The 11625-nt window shown below is 40.4% G+C and overlaps 1 protein-coding gene across 1 annotated transcript in view; it reads right to left on the bottom strand.

Annotated features, from left to right (window-relative positions):
- Positions 1–2778: 2778 nt before the first annotated feature.
- Positions 2779–11625, bottom strand: part of LOC118421590 (mucin-6-like) — a 9807-nt gene continuing 960 nt past the window's right edge. Inside the window, exons 3-15 of the mRNA XM_035828939.1 lie at positions 10962–11200; positions 9813–9950; positions 9499–9659; positions 8673–8947; positions 8195–8403; positions 7264–7333; positions 6920–7041; positions 6426–6581; positions 6135–6200; positions 5147–5339; positions 4467–4635; positions 3723–3879; positions 2779–3160 (exon numbers count right to left, since the gene is read on the bottom strand). Of these exons, the coding sequence (XP_035684832.1) occupies positions 2927–3160; positions 3723–3879; positions 4467–4635; positions 5147–5339; positions 6135–6200; positions 6426–6581; positions 6920–7041; positions 7264–7333; positions 8195–8403; positions 8673–8947; positions 9499–9659; positions 9813–9950; positions 10962–11200 (2189 nt within the window). The 3' untranslated portion in view covers positions 2779–2926. The remainder of the gene's footprint in view (positions 3161–3722; positions 3880–4466; positions 4636–5146; positions 5340–6134; positions 6201–6425; positions 6582–6919; positions 7042–7263; positions 7334–8194; positions 8404–8672; positions 8948–9498; positions 9660–9812; positions 9951–10961; positions 11201–11625) is intronic.

Raw genomic sequence — 11625 nt, 5'->3', positions numbered from 1 at the left:
ACAAACAAAATCGCTAGTAGTCGCCTATTCCCCATTGTCCTGATAGTGCGTATCGTAAAAGCAATTCGGCATTTGATCAGGTATCATACTTCTGGCAGAGTTGGGGCCTTGTACATGCCTTATTGCTTAGATATTTAGCCTTTTCTACGTGGCTTTCTTCTTTGTATATGAATGTAGAAAATGATAAGGATGATTCTGATATTTAGAGCTAAAATGAAGTTCGACTCAAACATGTTTTACCTTGCAGTAAATATGGTACCATTGGAATGGTGCACGGACATTCCCTAACATATCTAACATAACTAAACCAAAGAGCCTTGACAAATAAAACAAAAACACAATCATTATCGTTTACCATTTATTACCTATATGGGTCTGCTGTGAATGATTCAGTTACCAGTTTCCAGTTGAAATGTCGAACTTGTTCTTTAACCGTCTTGACTTAAAAATCCTTCAGCCTGTTATGTACGGACAATATTCATTGTCATTGGTTGTATCTTATACATAGAAGTTATTTATGTATGTACGGTACACCTCTGAAATGTTGCAGAGTGTACAAAGATACCCGGTCTCATCAGCAATTTCCTTGTCATTGTCCATGTGGAATCATTTTATACACAGTCTATACCTATCTTATGAGCCTGTAATCAATCTCTTAATCGTTCTAACTGAAACATTTTTCTTCATCACCACAGCATAAACCTTTCTATTGACAATCTACAATCTTTAAGTTCAAAGGTCAAGAACGATTCAAGTAGTCACATTTCATTGTATGGTCCAAATTGTAAGACGAAAATGTATGTATCTGGCATGGGGACATTTCGAGTCTTACCTGATAACGCTTTAAGCAATTAAGCATCTTTGGTCAAAATATTTGTGGTTTTCCTTTTTTTTTATTTGCAATTTCATTATATTTTTTATTTGCAATGTCTTTTAACAATTATTATTCAATTAACATTACGAGAAGCATTCTTCACCATGAAATTATATGGATAACTTATCATCATAGTATGGATAACTTAGACCCAATAATACCGATTGAACTATTTCACCACTGCGCGCAAGATATCTAGCGTTCAGCATTACGTACTGTAATTCCGTAACGAAGCATTTTATCCAATCTAAATGCCTTAAATCATAGCGCAAGTATAGTTAAATTTTAAACCTATCAGCTATCCGAACTTGACACATAAAACGTCGTTCGGTGTATCGAGCCAGATAACGCTATGCAATTGTTTGATCGATTAAGATTTTTGATAACACTTTTTTTCATATATTTAATTAACCACAAAAACAGCTCATTGAGAGTCACTCGTGTATGTTTTGTTTCCACTAACTGGACTGTCATGACATGTGTTTCTTCACCATTGTTTTGAAAACGATTTGGGTAATACCCATCAGGGAAGTAATAGGAATCACGTTCCATAAAGATGTGGTTCTAGGGAAGAAGATCTCGGTGTGGAAGTCCCGCCTGATATACAAAGTGTTGAAGAAGAAAGGGTGATTTTCTTCTCATCAGTAGAGGTGGCCAAACGTGTCCATGCTGAGAATATTGTCAAATGGGATGCTACAAGATCAATTTGTCATGGCATGATTTAATCAGTGCCCTTTCGTTTTTACTGGGAAATCATCAAAGCAGTTAGATAGTAACTATCTGGCTGAGCAGGGGTGTTTTAAAGTAAAATATAGCCATAAAGAATATCTCATTGGACGTTACATGTTAAGAATGTCATTGAGCTTTCCATTGACCAAGGTGAGAATAATATTTTTTTCTGAAGGTCAGAATCCACTTTTTTTCCGATGAAATAATTTGTAAAAGTTTCCTTTGATTTGGCCAATTCATCAATTGCATAATGCTACTGTGCTTCTCATGAAATTGTCTTGGTTAATATGATATTCCGACTAACTTATTGATATACCTTCAACACATTGCCCCGTTTAGCAGCATTTAACACCATAGGTAATTAAGGAATCTTTTTAAATTATATATTAGACTTATCAAGTGATTATGTTTTATATGTTGAAGGCAATTAATTCTTGTTCAGGGCGAAACATACCAAACAACATGACAACTAATAGGAAAGCAAGATCATTGCCATGTTGTTTTAGTACAGATATATTGCGGTGGAAATTATTGACCAATTTTGACAAATTTCACCGGAATTTCCTGACAAATACTCAAAAAAACTTAGATCCAGCCTTTGCAAGATGTTTTTTCATGTTAATGACCTTGTCGTTAAGTTAGGCAATCGTCAATTTCAGTTTGGCTGGATTACTTGCCTGAATCTCCCAATGTTTCTGCAAGAACCACAACTATTGTTGAGCAGACTGTGAGGGAGAGTACGTAGATTAAAACGTGTCCTCCATAGAGTAGCAGTTTGAAAGAACACGTTCTTACACACGTTGTGATGAGGAACATTGTGTTTTGCTGGATCATGGAGACAGACTACGAGCGCACCTAGCATGCTAGCAAGAAATTCCAGCTGAGAGAATGGTGATTTTAAACCACAGGTTCATTTTTTATTGTAGCACTTTAGTAGAGACCATAAAGTAGCGTCACACACCTAAATGCGTGGGATTACTCCTGTGAAGGAGCGAAGAAGCAAGCACTGGTGGACAGAAGAGGCTGGCAGGCTGCTTTGGCCCTCTTTGAAGAGATAGACAGAAAGAGAGTGAAGAGAGCGTATCACAATTATCCGTTTGGGCCACCCAGATGCAATGATATCGCTTAGTTAGGAAGCGTACCTGGTCATCTAGAAGAAGAAGATAAGAAAGTGTTTCAGCATCACTGAAGTCTTTTACGTTATAGTGTAGTTTGATTTATGTTATAGTGTAGATGAGACCACGGTAACAAGTTGACATGACTTGAAATCTGTAGAAAATCGAAAGGGTCAAAGGAATCACACTCTCTTCTAGAATACTTTGATCAGATCGTCCCTTTGCAGAGAGCGCGAATGATGCTGTTGATGCTCGCAGTCAGGGCGGTATAGTCTTTCAGCTCAATCACACGGTCCTGGTTGCCGTTGGTGATCTCTAGCAGCTCTGCGGTGTCAAAGTTGGCCACACCGATGGCGTACACGGTTACACCGTCCGCGGCCAAAGCTTGGGCAGCCGCGACGACGTCATCCCCTGACTTCCCGTCAGTCAGAACTATCATAATCTGGAAAAGGGGAAATTTCTGTCTATCTGAGAATTCCATTAGGTGATGTAAAGTAGATTTAGAATATCTGATGATGTTTCAAATATGAACACATTCAATTCAGCTTCTAGTAAATTTATTGCATGCTGTTTACTTATATTTTCATCTACTTATTGACAACTTCTAAGGTCATGGGTTTAATGTCCAATGGCTGTGCATTTCATGCATTTGTGCGTTGATTACAAAATCGCAAAACCTCCAAATTTTCGATGGCTATCCAGTCCATCTTGCTCACGGAGTGACTTCGTTGCGAGGACTAGGTCAAGACTTGCGTGGATCTTACTGTGAACATACGTGACTAATAAATATCCTCAACGAAAATCGCAAAACCTTTTACTTAGTACCTTTGGAGTAGGTGCAGGCCTCCAGGCGGCCTGAAGCTTTACACGCACGAACTCCATAGCAGCTCCCGTTTCATATACTTATTGATCATGATAATTTTGAAGGTCATGGATTTAATCTCCTATGGCTGTTGTGCATTTCTTACATTTTTACGTTGATTAAAACATCACAGAATACTTACCCTTGGAGTAGGTGCAGGCCTCCAGACGGCCTGAAGCTTTACACGCGCGTACTCCATAGCATCTCCCGTTGCCGTGCCTCCGCCTTGGTATTGCATGGTGTTGATGGCGGTGACGAAAGATGCCTCATCAGGATGGTCTCCCAGGTTACACGCCAGTCTGGATAATCAGTTTGAAATACGTCAGACTCTGTCCATGATTTTCAACCCCACAATTGTAGCATTTGTCAGTGCTTTTCAATCCCAAACTTCCAGCATATGCATATGGTCGCAAACAGAATTTAATTTGTCTGGCGCTTGAGCAACTGTGGCTGTTATTCTGAATATATGCATCTGTTTGCTACTTCTGCTTACTTTAGGTCACTTGTGAGCATTTGTGACACGTTGGAACATAACGCTATGTTGCATTCGGAGCAGAAACCCGGGTTTCTTCAGGAAAGGACGCCAAACTACGGGATGACAAACGTTCTTTGGGATGACGCAGAAACTTTTTGCTAAACTTGGTAACTTTTCTTGATGATGCCAAACTATCCATGGGAAATATCAACATAATAATAACGTTTCAGGACCTAATAATAATGGCCTAAGACAGTCAGGAATGCCGACGTTTGGTGAGTATAAGACACAGTACATGTACGTAGGAAATATGTTGGTTCGTCTACTTTGGTCTGCCGGACAGTAAGACCATCAATGTGTCTTCAAGAAAGGCGTTATACTTGCAAAGCTTATTGAAGAAGAAAAACTTACGTGTTAAAATCGGAGTATTGGACAACACCAACTCTGGTGTCAGTTAAGCTGATGGTGAAGGCGCTGACCACATCCACAACAAACTGTTTGACTGTTTCGAAGTTGTCAGGGCCTACGCTGCCAGATCCGTCCAGAACGAAAAACAGGTCTGAACTCACGTCACACGCCACTGTTGGGTTGGGGAAATATCGATGAACGTAAAAAAACTTGGCAGGTGTCAAGTGTTAGATACAGTAATAATGTACTTTCAAGTTTTTACTGTCTAGACGAATCTTGAATTCTACTTGAAGCTAAAATGATTGCAGTGATTTCAGTCTCGAGTAACCCAAACAATGATTTCAATACTTCGGACCGAGGATAGATAAAAGTGGAGTTTGTTACTTTGATACTAAAAGTTTGAAATTCTGTAGCTGTATAACTAAACTAGGCAGATATTTAATGTATGGCAGAATTGGCATTTTTGTACAATACGTATAGAGGTTTCAGAATGAGGAAACCTTCGGATTTGATTTTTTCTCTCATTTTTTGGAGCTCCCAAGACCAGGGCACAACAATGACCTGTCACGGATCTGAACCCATAACGTCTGGGTTGGCACAAAAAAAACACAAGGCCAAACAATGCCGTCTCAAAGAGAAAGAGAGTCATTGATCAGATTGTCATCTTTTAAACCTATACATACCACATAAGTCTTCCATCAGCCTGATGGCAAGAGCGCAGCAACTGTAACGGTCGAACACACGGTCTGAGCCACCCGCGATGTTCGCAAGCCCATTGAAGTTGAAGAGGGGGTCTCTTCCAACCGCCACAGCGTACAACTCAATACCCATTGCCCTTGCTGCGTCGGACTGGATTTCATACAGGTTGCTCGGGTACTAGTAAGTTGATAAGAACAAAATAAATTAATATAACAGGTATTTCTTTTAGAAAAAGACTTTATGTCACACCTGGGCTGTGACAATATTAATGTGAGATCAATCCGGGTATTCCTGACTGGTCTGTATTTTACGGGCGTCTACTTAGAAAAAGAAGAACTTTATTGCACGACAATTGTACACGGTACAATGTACAGCAATTAAAACAACAACTATTACACAATCTATTGTACTTGATTCGAGCGAAGTGAATAATTCATTACGTAAAATAGCGTATCTGGAACATTCCATTATAAAGTGAAATTCATCTCCAATCTCCATCTTCATCTTTCAAATAAGGATGATAATTCAGACATGTATATAACGGGGGCTGCCCTTAAATGGTTCGTGCCCTAAGATGGCACAGATTTTTTGCTGACCTTGTTACGCATAAGTACGCCGTGTTTGTTGCCACTGACTATGCTGATTACAAAGGTAAATAACACGCGCGCAGTGAGCCAGATGACAGCCAAAAACTAGATAAAGTGAGTTTGACCTGATTCGCTCGTCGAGTTAGATGTTTGAACGGTGTGGTTATCAAACGTAATCAGATCAGATTGTTTTACCTCATCATATTAGCGTAACCAAGACTCATTATGGACTGATAAGATGACAGATCTAAGAAATATCTACACCTTTTTATTGATTCAGAAGATAATGACTGAGTTCAAAGTGAATTTGATATATGCTTTCTGGGATGCGGAAATCACATCTTAACATTACCTAACAGCTAGAAATTAGATTTATTGTAACTACCTCTTTATACGCAATACCATCTGTCAGTACAACAGCCGCACTGGGGATTCCATTTCGGTAATTGGCCTGGAACAGACAGAACAAGACAGTGTAAAATAACATATATATTTACTATTTAAATGAAACATACATATAAAAAATAATAAACAATCCGATTAACTCTTTTCTATATCAAAAATAAGGTCACTAAATGCAAAATAACACACACATTTCCGTCCCAGTCTCTCAAGAGGACAAGACCACATCATAGACAATATACAAAGCTAGAAGATGAGCAAATAACGCTCTTACCGTACACATCATATGATAAATGGCATGCCCAGCTCGGCTCTCCCCTCCAGTGAACTCAGCAGCCTTGATTTCTGGGATGAGAGCAGTTGTGTCCACGTTGTAGAGTCCCAGAGAGATCAGCCACTTCGATATGCAGTCAAACACAATGTACCCGACCTATACAAGCAACAACAATGACGTATTATTTTGTAGAATATTTCAAATGAAATGACAAATGTCAGGTTGAAAATGTACTTGAGTCATATATACATTTGTGTCAAAGTGGTTAGGCACTCATAGTACTTGTAAGTTGAAAGTGCAGTAGTCTAATTTGTCACAGGATTCCTTTCTCACTATCTAACGCATAAAATCATGATCCTACTGATCCTACTTGATATGTAAGCCAAGAGTGTATCAATTATGAGTAACAGCCATCTTAACCGACGAGGCTTGCAAGCGCTTAACTTCTGCAATAGCTAAAATTTAGGATTACAACACAGTGGACTACGTCTTACGTCTACATCCAGGCCATACAGGCATTTGATGATATGCGCGATGTATTTCTGGGCGATGTACATCCCGTACGGTCCAATACTTGAAGAACGGTCCAGTATGAAGACGATGTCAAAGGAACATCCTGCATGATAGTTAGAGACACTGCATTAGAGACATTGTTAGGTTCAAATATCACAGCGATAAATCTATCTGGAAGAAGCTAACTGTAAACAAAGAACATGTAATATACATACGACAGTTATGTGTTATCATGCCTGTAGAGTTGCTCAGGTATCAAACTGTAAAATAAATGATGAAGCATATTCTGATGCACTGCTGTAGGACTCAAACCAGCATCACGTACCTTTGCAGATAATTGTGTTGTTTTCTCTGCAAATACAGCGTTTACCGTCCTCTACCCAGGTTTCTCCGAGCTAAAAGTGAAAAAAAGAAATGCAATAAAATCAGCTGACGCACCTTAATGAATATTTCCAGGTGGAAAAGATAAATGATAATGGGTTTATTTCCAGACATCATCACGTAGCATGAAATTTTAACTGCTACTGACTGTTTTAGTAAGATTCAAGATTTAAAACCTTCCATATCCATTATTAACGTCATGTATCACTTCATAAGCTCTTCATAACCATCAAAATAGTAACGGTTATGACACGAAGGCATTCACGATGAATTTCCCTCAACACATAGTTACGCAAAAGCCTCATTGGCAAGTGACTAAGGCCTACGTCACATTTCCAAACCGGGGCCCGGTCGGGCCGGTGGAAACGGAAAATAGAAATATATATGTAAAAATGTACACAAATAATGCCCACGACTATTCTCAAACCGGTGCAATGACCGAATGGGTAGAGTGTTTGCCTTGCATTCAGTACATGTAGGTCGTGAGTTTGATCCCCGGCCGAGTCATACTAAAGACTCTAAAAATGGTACATGCTGCTTTCTCTGCTTAGCACTCAGCACTAATGAGGAAGAGCATGGAAGTTAAACACACATCATTACCAGCGGACCAGCCCCCTGCTGTAGTGACTTAAATGAGTGGCCCAAGGGCTTCGAAGTGGAGATGGGCGCCACCCTACGCATCTGTAGATGTATGGGCAAACTTTAATTTTTTTAAAATATTCTCTTTGCGTATTATGTAGTTTGTTTTGTGACTTTTATATCATACTTTTAGTTCCTGAAAGCTGGGCCCCGGTAGGGAAATGTGACATAGGCCGTACGTAGTTAGGCACGTAGATACGCAACAATGTCACTGTAGTACATCAATGTGTACTGACCTCGTAATAACGGCCAGTGTCAGGGTCAGTGCAGCCGCACTCCTCTAGTGGGACACAGTGAAGTCCGCTCATGACGTACCCGGGATCGCACTCGCAGCATTCTACACAGACTGTGATACACGGATTGTTTGGAGCGTCCGGATCCTGGCAGGTCGCAGGACAGGGACTTGCGCATGGGTTGTAATGGCTGTTAGGTGGACACGGCAAGGCTGTAAAAAATGAGAACATATGTAGTTTAGCTCTACAGACTTTATTCTTGGTTTAGTTTTATGTTTATTTTTTATTCAACAAGGAAATATGAAACATCAAGCAGAAATGAATCCATAATGCATAATATATAAGTCAATGTACATGAGATAAATAAGTGTAAAAACAGCTATGCAGACCTTAATATCCCAAAATATAACCGTTCTACAAAATATGACGCTAAAAACCTGTTTAGACCACAGCATAGATCGAGCATGAGAATCGAACTTACGGCAAAGGGTTGGAGTACGCCAAGTAATGGCCACATCGGCGTCCTTACAGGCGTCAGCGTATGCCTCCAGGTTCTCACAGAGGCCCACGATATCTCCGTTCTGTGCACACATGTCGAAGACGCAGTCGTTATAGAAATCCCGAGGCTTTACAGCGGCATGGCACGCAGCAAACGGACCGTTAGGGTCTGAAATGAGCCCGCAAATGTCATCTGCCGACACAGCTGCCAGCAAGTCTGGTGGACACGGACCGGGGCCTCCTCCTCCTCCTCCACATCTGAGGCAGGCAGAAAATGCCATTACATCATGGAAACACGTTGGTAAAAAAGGTAGGACAGTGATTACAGGTACGTAGTGATCTTAGTAAAAGATTTGCAAGACCCGTGCCTGTAAGGTTCTAAACCCACTCAGTCTGACAGCTTTACGGATGCAGATATTATACCTCATCAATATATTCTAAGGATTCTTGACGAACGCACCGTGTATGAGTGGATTATGTCGAGAAGGATAACCTCAAGCCAACCGTTAACACTTACGCCACATCTTCAGAAAAGAAGCTGGAGCCGCATGTTCCCCGTTTAGGAACTTTAGTCGAACCAACACACAACAAACATGTTTCGCCGTGTGGCTTCCTTAGTGTTATGGGCTCGAATATGTGTATGAGTGATTTGAAATAGAATGCTATATTCTTGGCGTAAAGTCAACTAAACGATATTGGCCCATTCTTTCCTTCTTACATTTGTCAATTGTGGAAATGTTAATTTTACATAGCGTATCAAATTGGCAAATAGAACATATCGCCATGTTTCATATAGCCATAGAACTCACTTCTCATCGTCTTCGTCCTCGACCAGCCAGCTATGTCCGAAATCGTTCCAGTTCGGCGCGATGGTCATCAGGTCTGACATCATGAAGTCATCGGTCATGTCGCTGTTGTAGTTACCGCAAAGTCCACACATCCTACCCCAGTAGTAAGGAGTAACCGTCACCTGTAGCAGTGTTTAAAAGAAGCCATTATTGATAGCTACCCAGATAAGATAATTTACTGAAAAGCCAATGATACAATGTACTATTATCAATTAGACATGTCAACGACATGCAACTTGTCAGAATGGGGAATTGCCGGTCAGTAACGTACTCACCTTCACACAGTGACGCCCGTTGTAGAAGATGTCCACGCAGTACTCTACCAACCGCACGTGAACCCATATACCGCTGTACCTGACCTCAATCTTGTCCATGGCCAGGGAGAAGGGAACCGAGTACAGCCCTCCATTCACCTTTCCATAGAAATAGGGCATCTTAGATGACTTGTAAAAGCAGCACTGACATACCTAATACATTTAAACTATATTGCAAGGACGCTAACAATATCCCTTTTTGAAAATGACTCTCTGCTGCTAAGAATACACTTATTATATCCATGAAAAATGGAGATATAGTTTTGGGTGTGTCTGTCTGTCTGTCTGCCTGTCTGTCTGTCTGTGTGTCTGTCTCTGTGTCCGGATTTTTGTTGTGAGCATATCTCAAGAACCTCTCGATGGATTGCAATAATATTTGGTATAAGGGTAGGTGTTGGGAAGACAAAGGTTAAGGTCAATTTGGGCCCCCTGGTATGTGACCTTGGTACTGCAGCAGAAATTCGTTTTTTGGATCTTTTGAACTGGATATGCTATGGCCTTAATTTTTGGATGGTAGATAGCGTGTGACATAATGAATATGTGGTTATATTTTGGCCCCCTAGCAGGTTGCTCTGGAACTGCTAGGGCATTTTTGTCAAAATCTTCTAAGGAGGATAACTGAGGAAGAAAACGACACATTTAGATGATATGTGGTGTGTAGGTAGCTTAGACAGAGATGCACATCAGAAAGTGGAAATTATGCAAACTGACACCTAATTTGCATACTTAATGAGGAAAATCTGTATTCGCAGTGTTTCCTTTATAGAACTCAAATACATGTTATATGTAGTTTGTGGCAGATGGAACATTAGCAGACTCCAATTATGCAAATAAGTCCCTAATTTGCATAATTAATGTGGAAGTGACATAATTCATTGATGTGGTAAATGATTGGACAATCAACATAGTGACCAGCATAGGTTATTTATAGGTGTTCATGGAGATATGAGGTCTCCGAACTCTTGTAATACATTGGTTTTGCATAAAGACTGGTAAATAGTGCTCATTGGTTATCTCAGGTGACTTGGTGACTATATATACAAGGTGCCTCCACAAACGCCATCACAAACTTCCCTTCAGCAAAAAAAAACAATGTATCTTATAGCTTACCGTCACATCATTTCCTTGGTGAATTCCGATTTCGTACCTGTGTGCTATCACGTACACCTCACGCACAACGGACACAACTGGCCTATGGGGTACGGGCACGTGTTGTACTTCCACGGTGAAGTCGCTGCTGTCCCCACAGTCCTTGGCGAATGTGTATCTACACGGGCCTTGGAAGTGATGACGCTTTCCGTCGAACATCGTGACGTGTGGATCTCCGCATGCGCGGCAAATTCCTCTCGCTAGGCAAACACATATAATACATGTTTAGAATATTGTCATTGTTAGGGTGCTAGTCATACATACGTCTAGTGTAACAAGAATCTCAAACAGCAATGCTGGTAACATGCTTGCTTTTTATATGAAATTGATACAGTCCTGTCACTTTGGATTATGAAGTGCGCGTAGATTATGATGATGATTAAGAAAGACACTATCACAAAGCTTTCAAGACCTTTACCCCCATGTATGACAGCGATAAACACGTTAAATGATGTGAAAGCCACATGTGAAATATAAAACTTGTTAATTAAGCAAAACCCACGTGATTGATGCACTTTGGGACATTCTTGACAGAGTTTTCCTGACACACACACGCCACCGTGCACACACACACACATATATATATACACTCTATACAATCATCTTACCATACACTCTCGTTAGA

The sequence above is a fragment of the Branchiostoma floridae genome, chromosome 8 (genome assembly GCF_000003815.2).
Source record: "Branchiostoma floridae strain S238N-H82 chromosome 8, Bfl_VNyyK, whole genome shotgun sequence".
NCBI classification, from domain to species: domain Eukaryota; kingdom Metazoa; phylum Chordata; class Leptocardii; order Amphioxiformes; family Branchiostomatidae; genus Branchiostoma; species Branchiostoma floridae.
The sequence above is the reverse complement of the archived record's forward strand: the minus strand, read 5'-3'. Positions and strand labels throughout refer to the sequence as shown.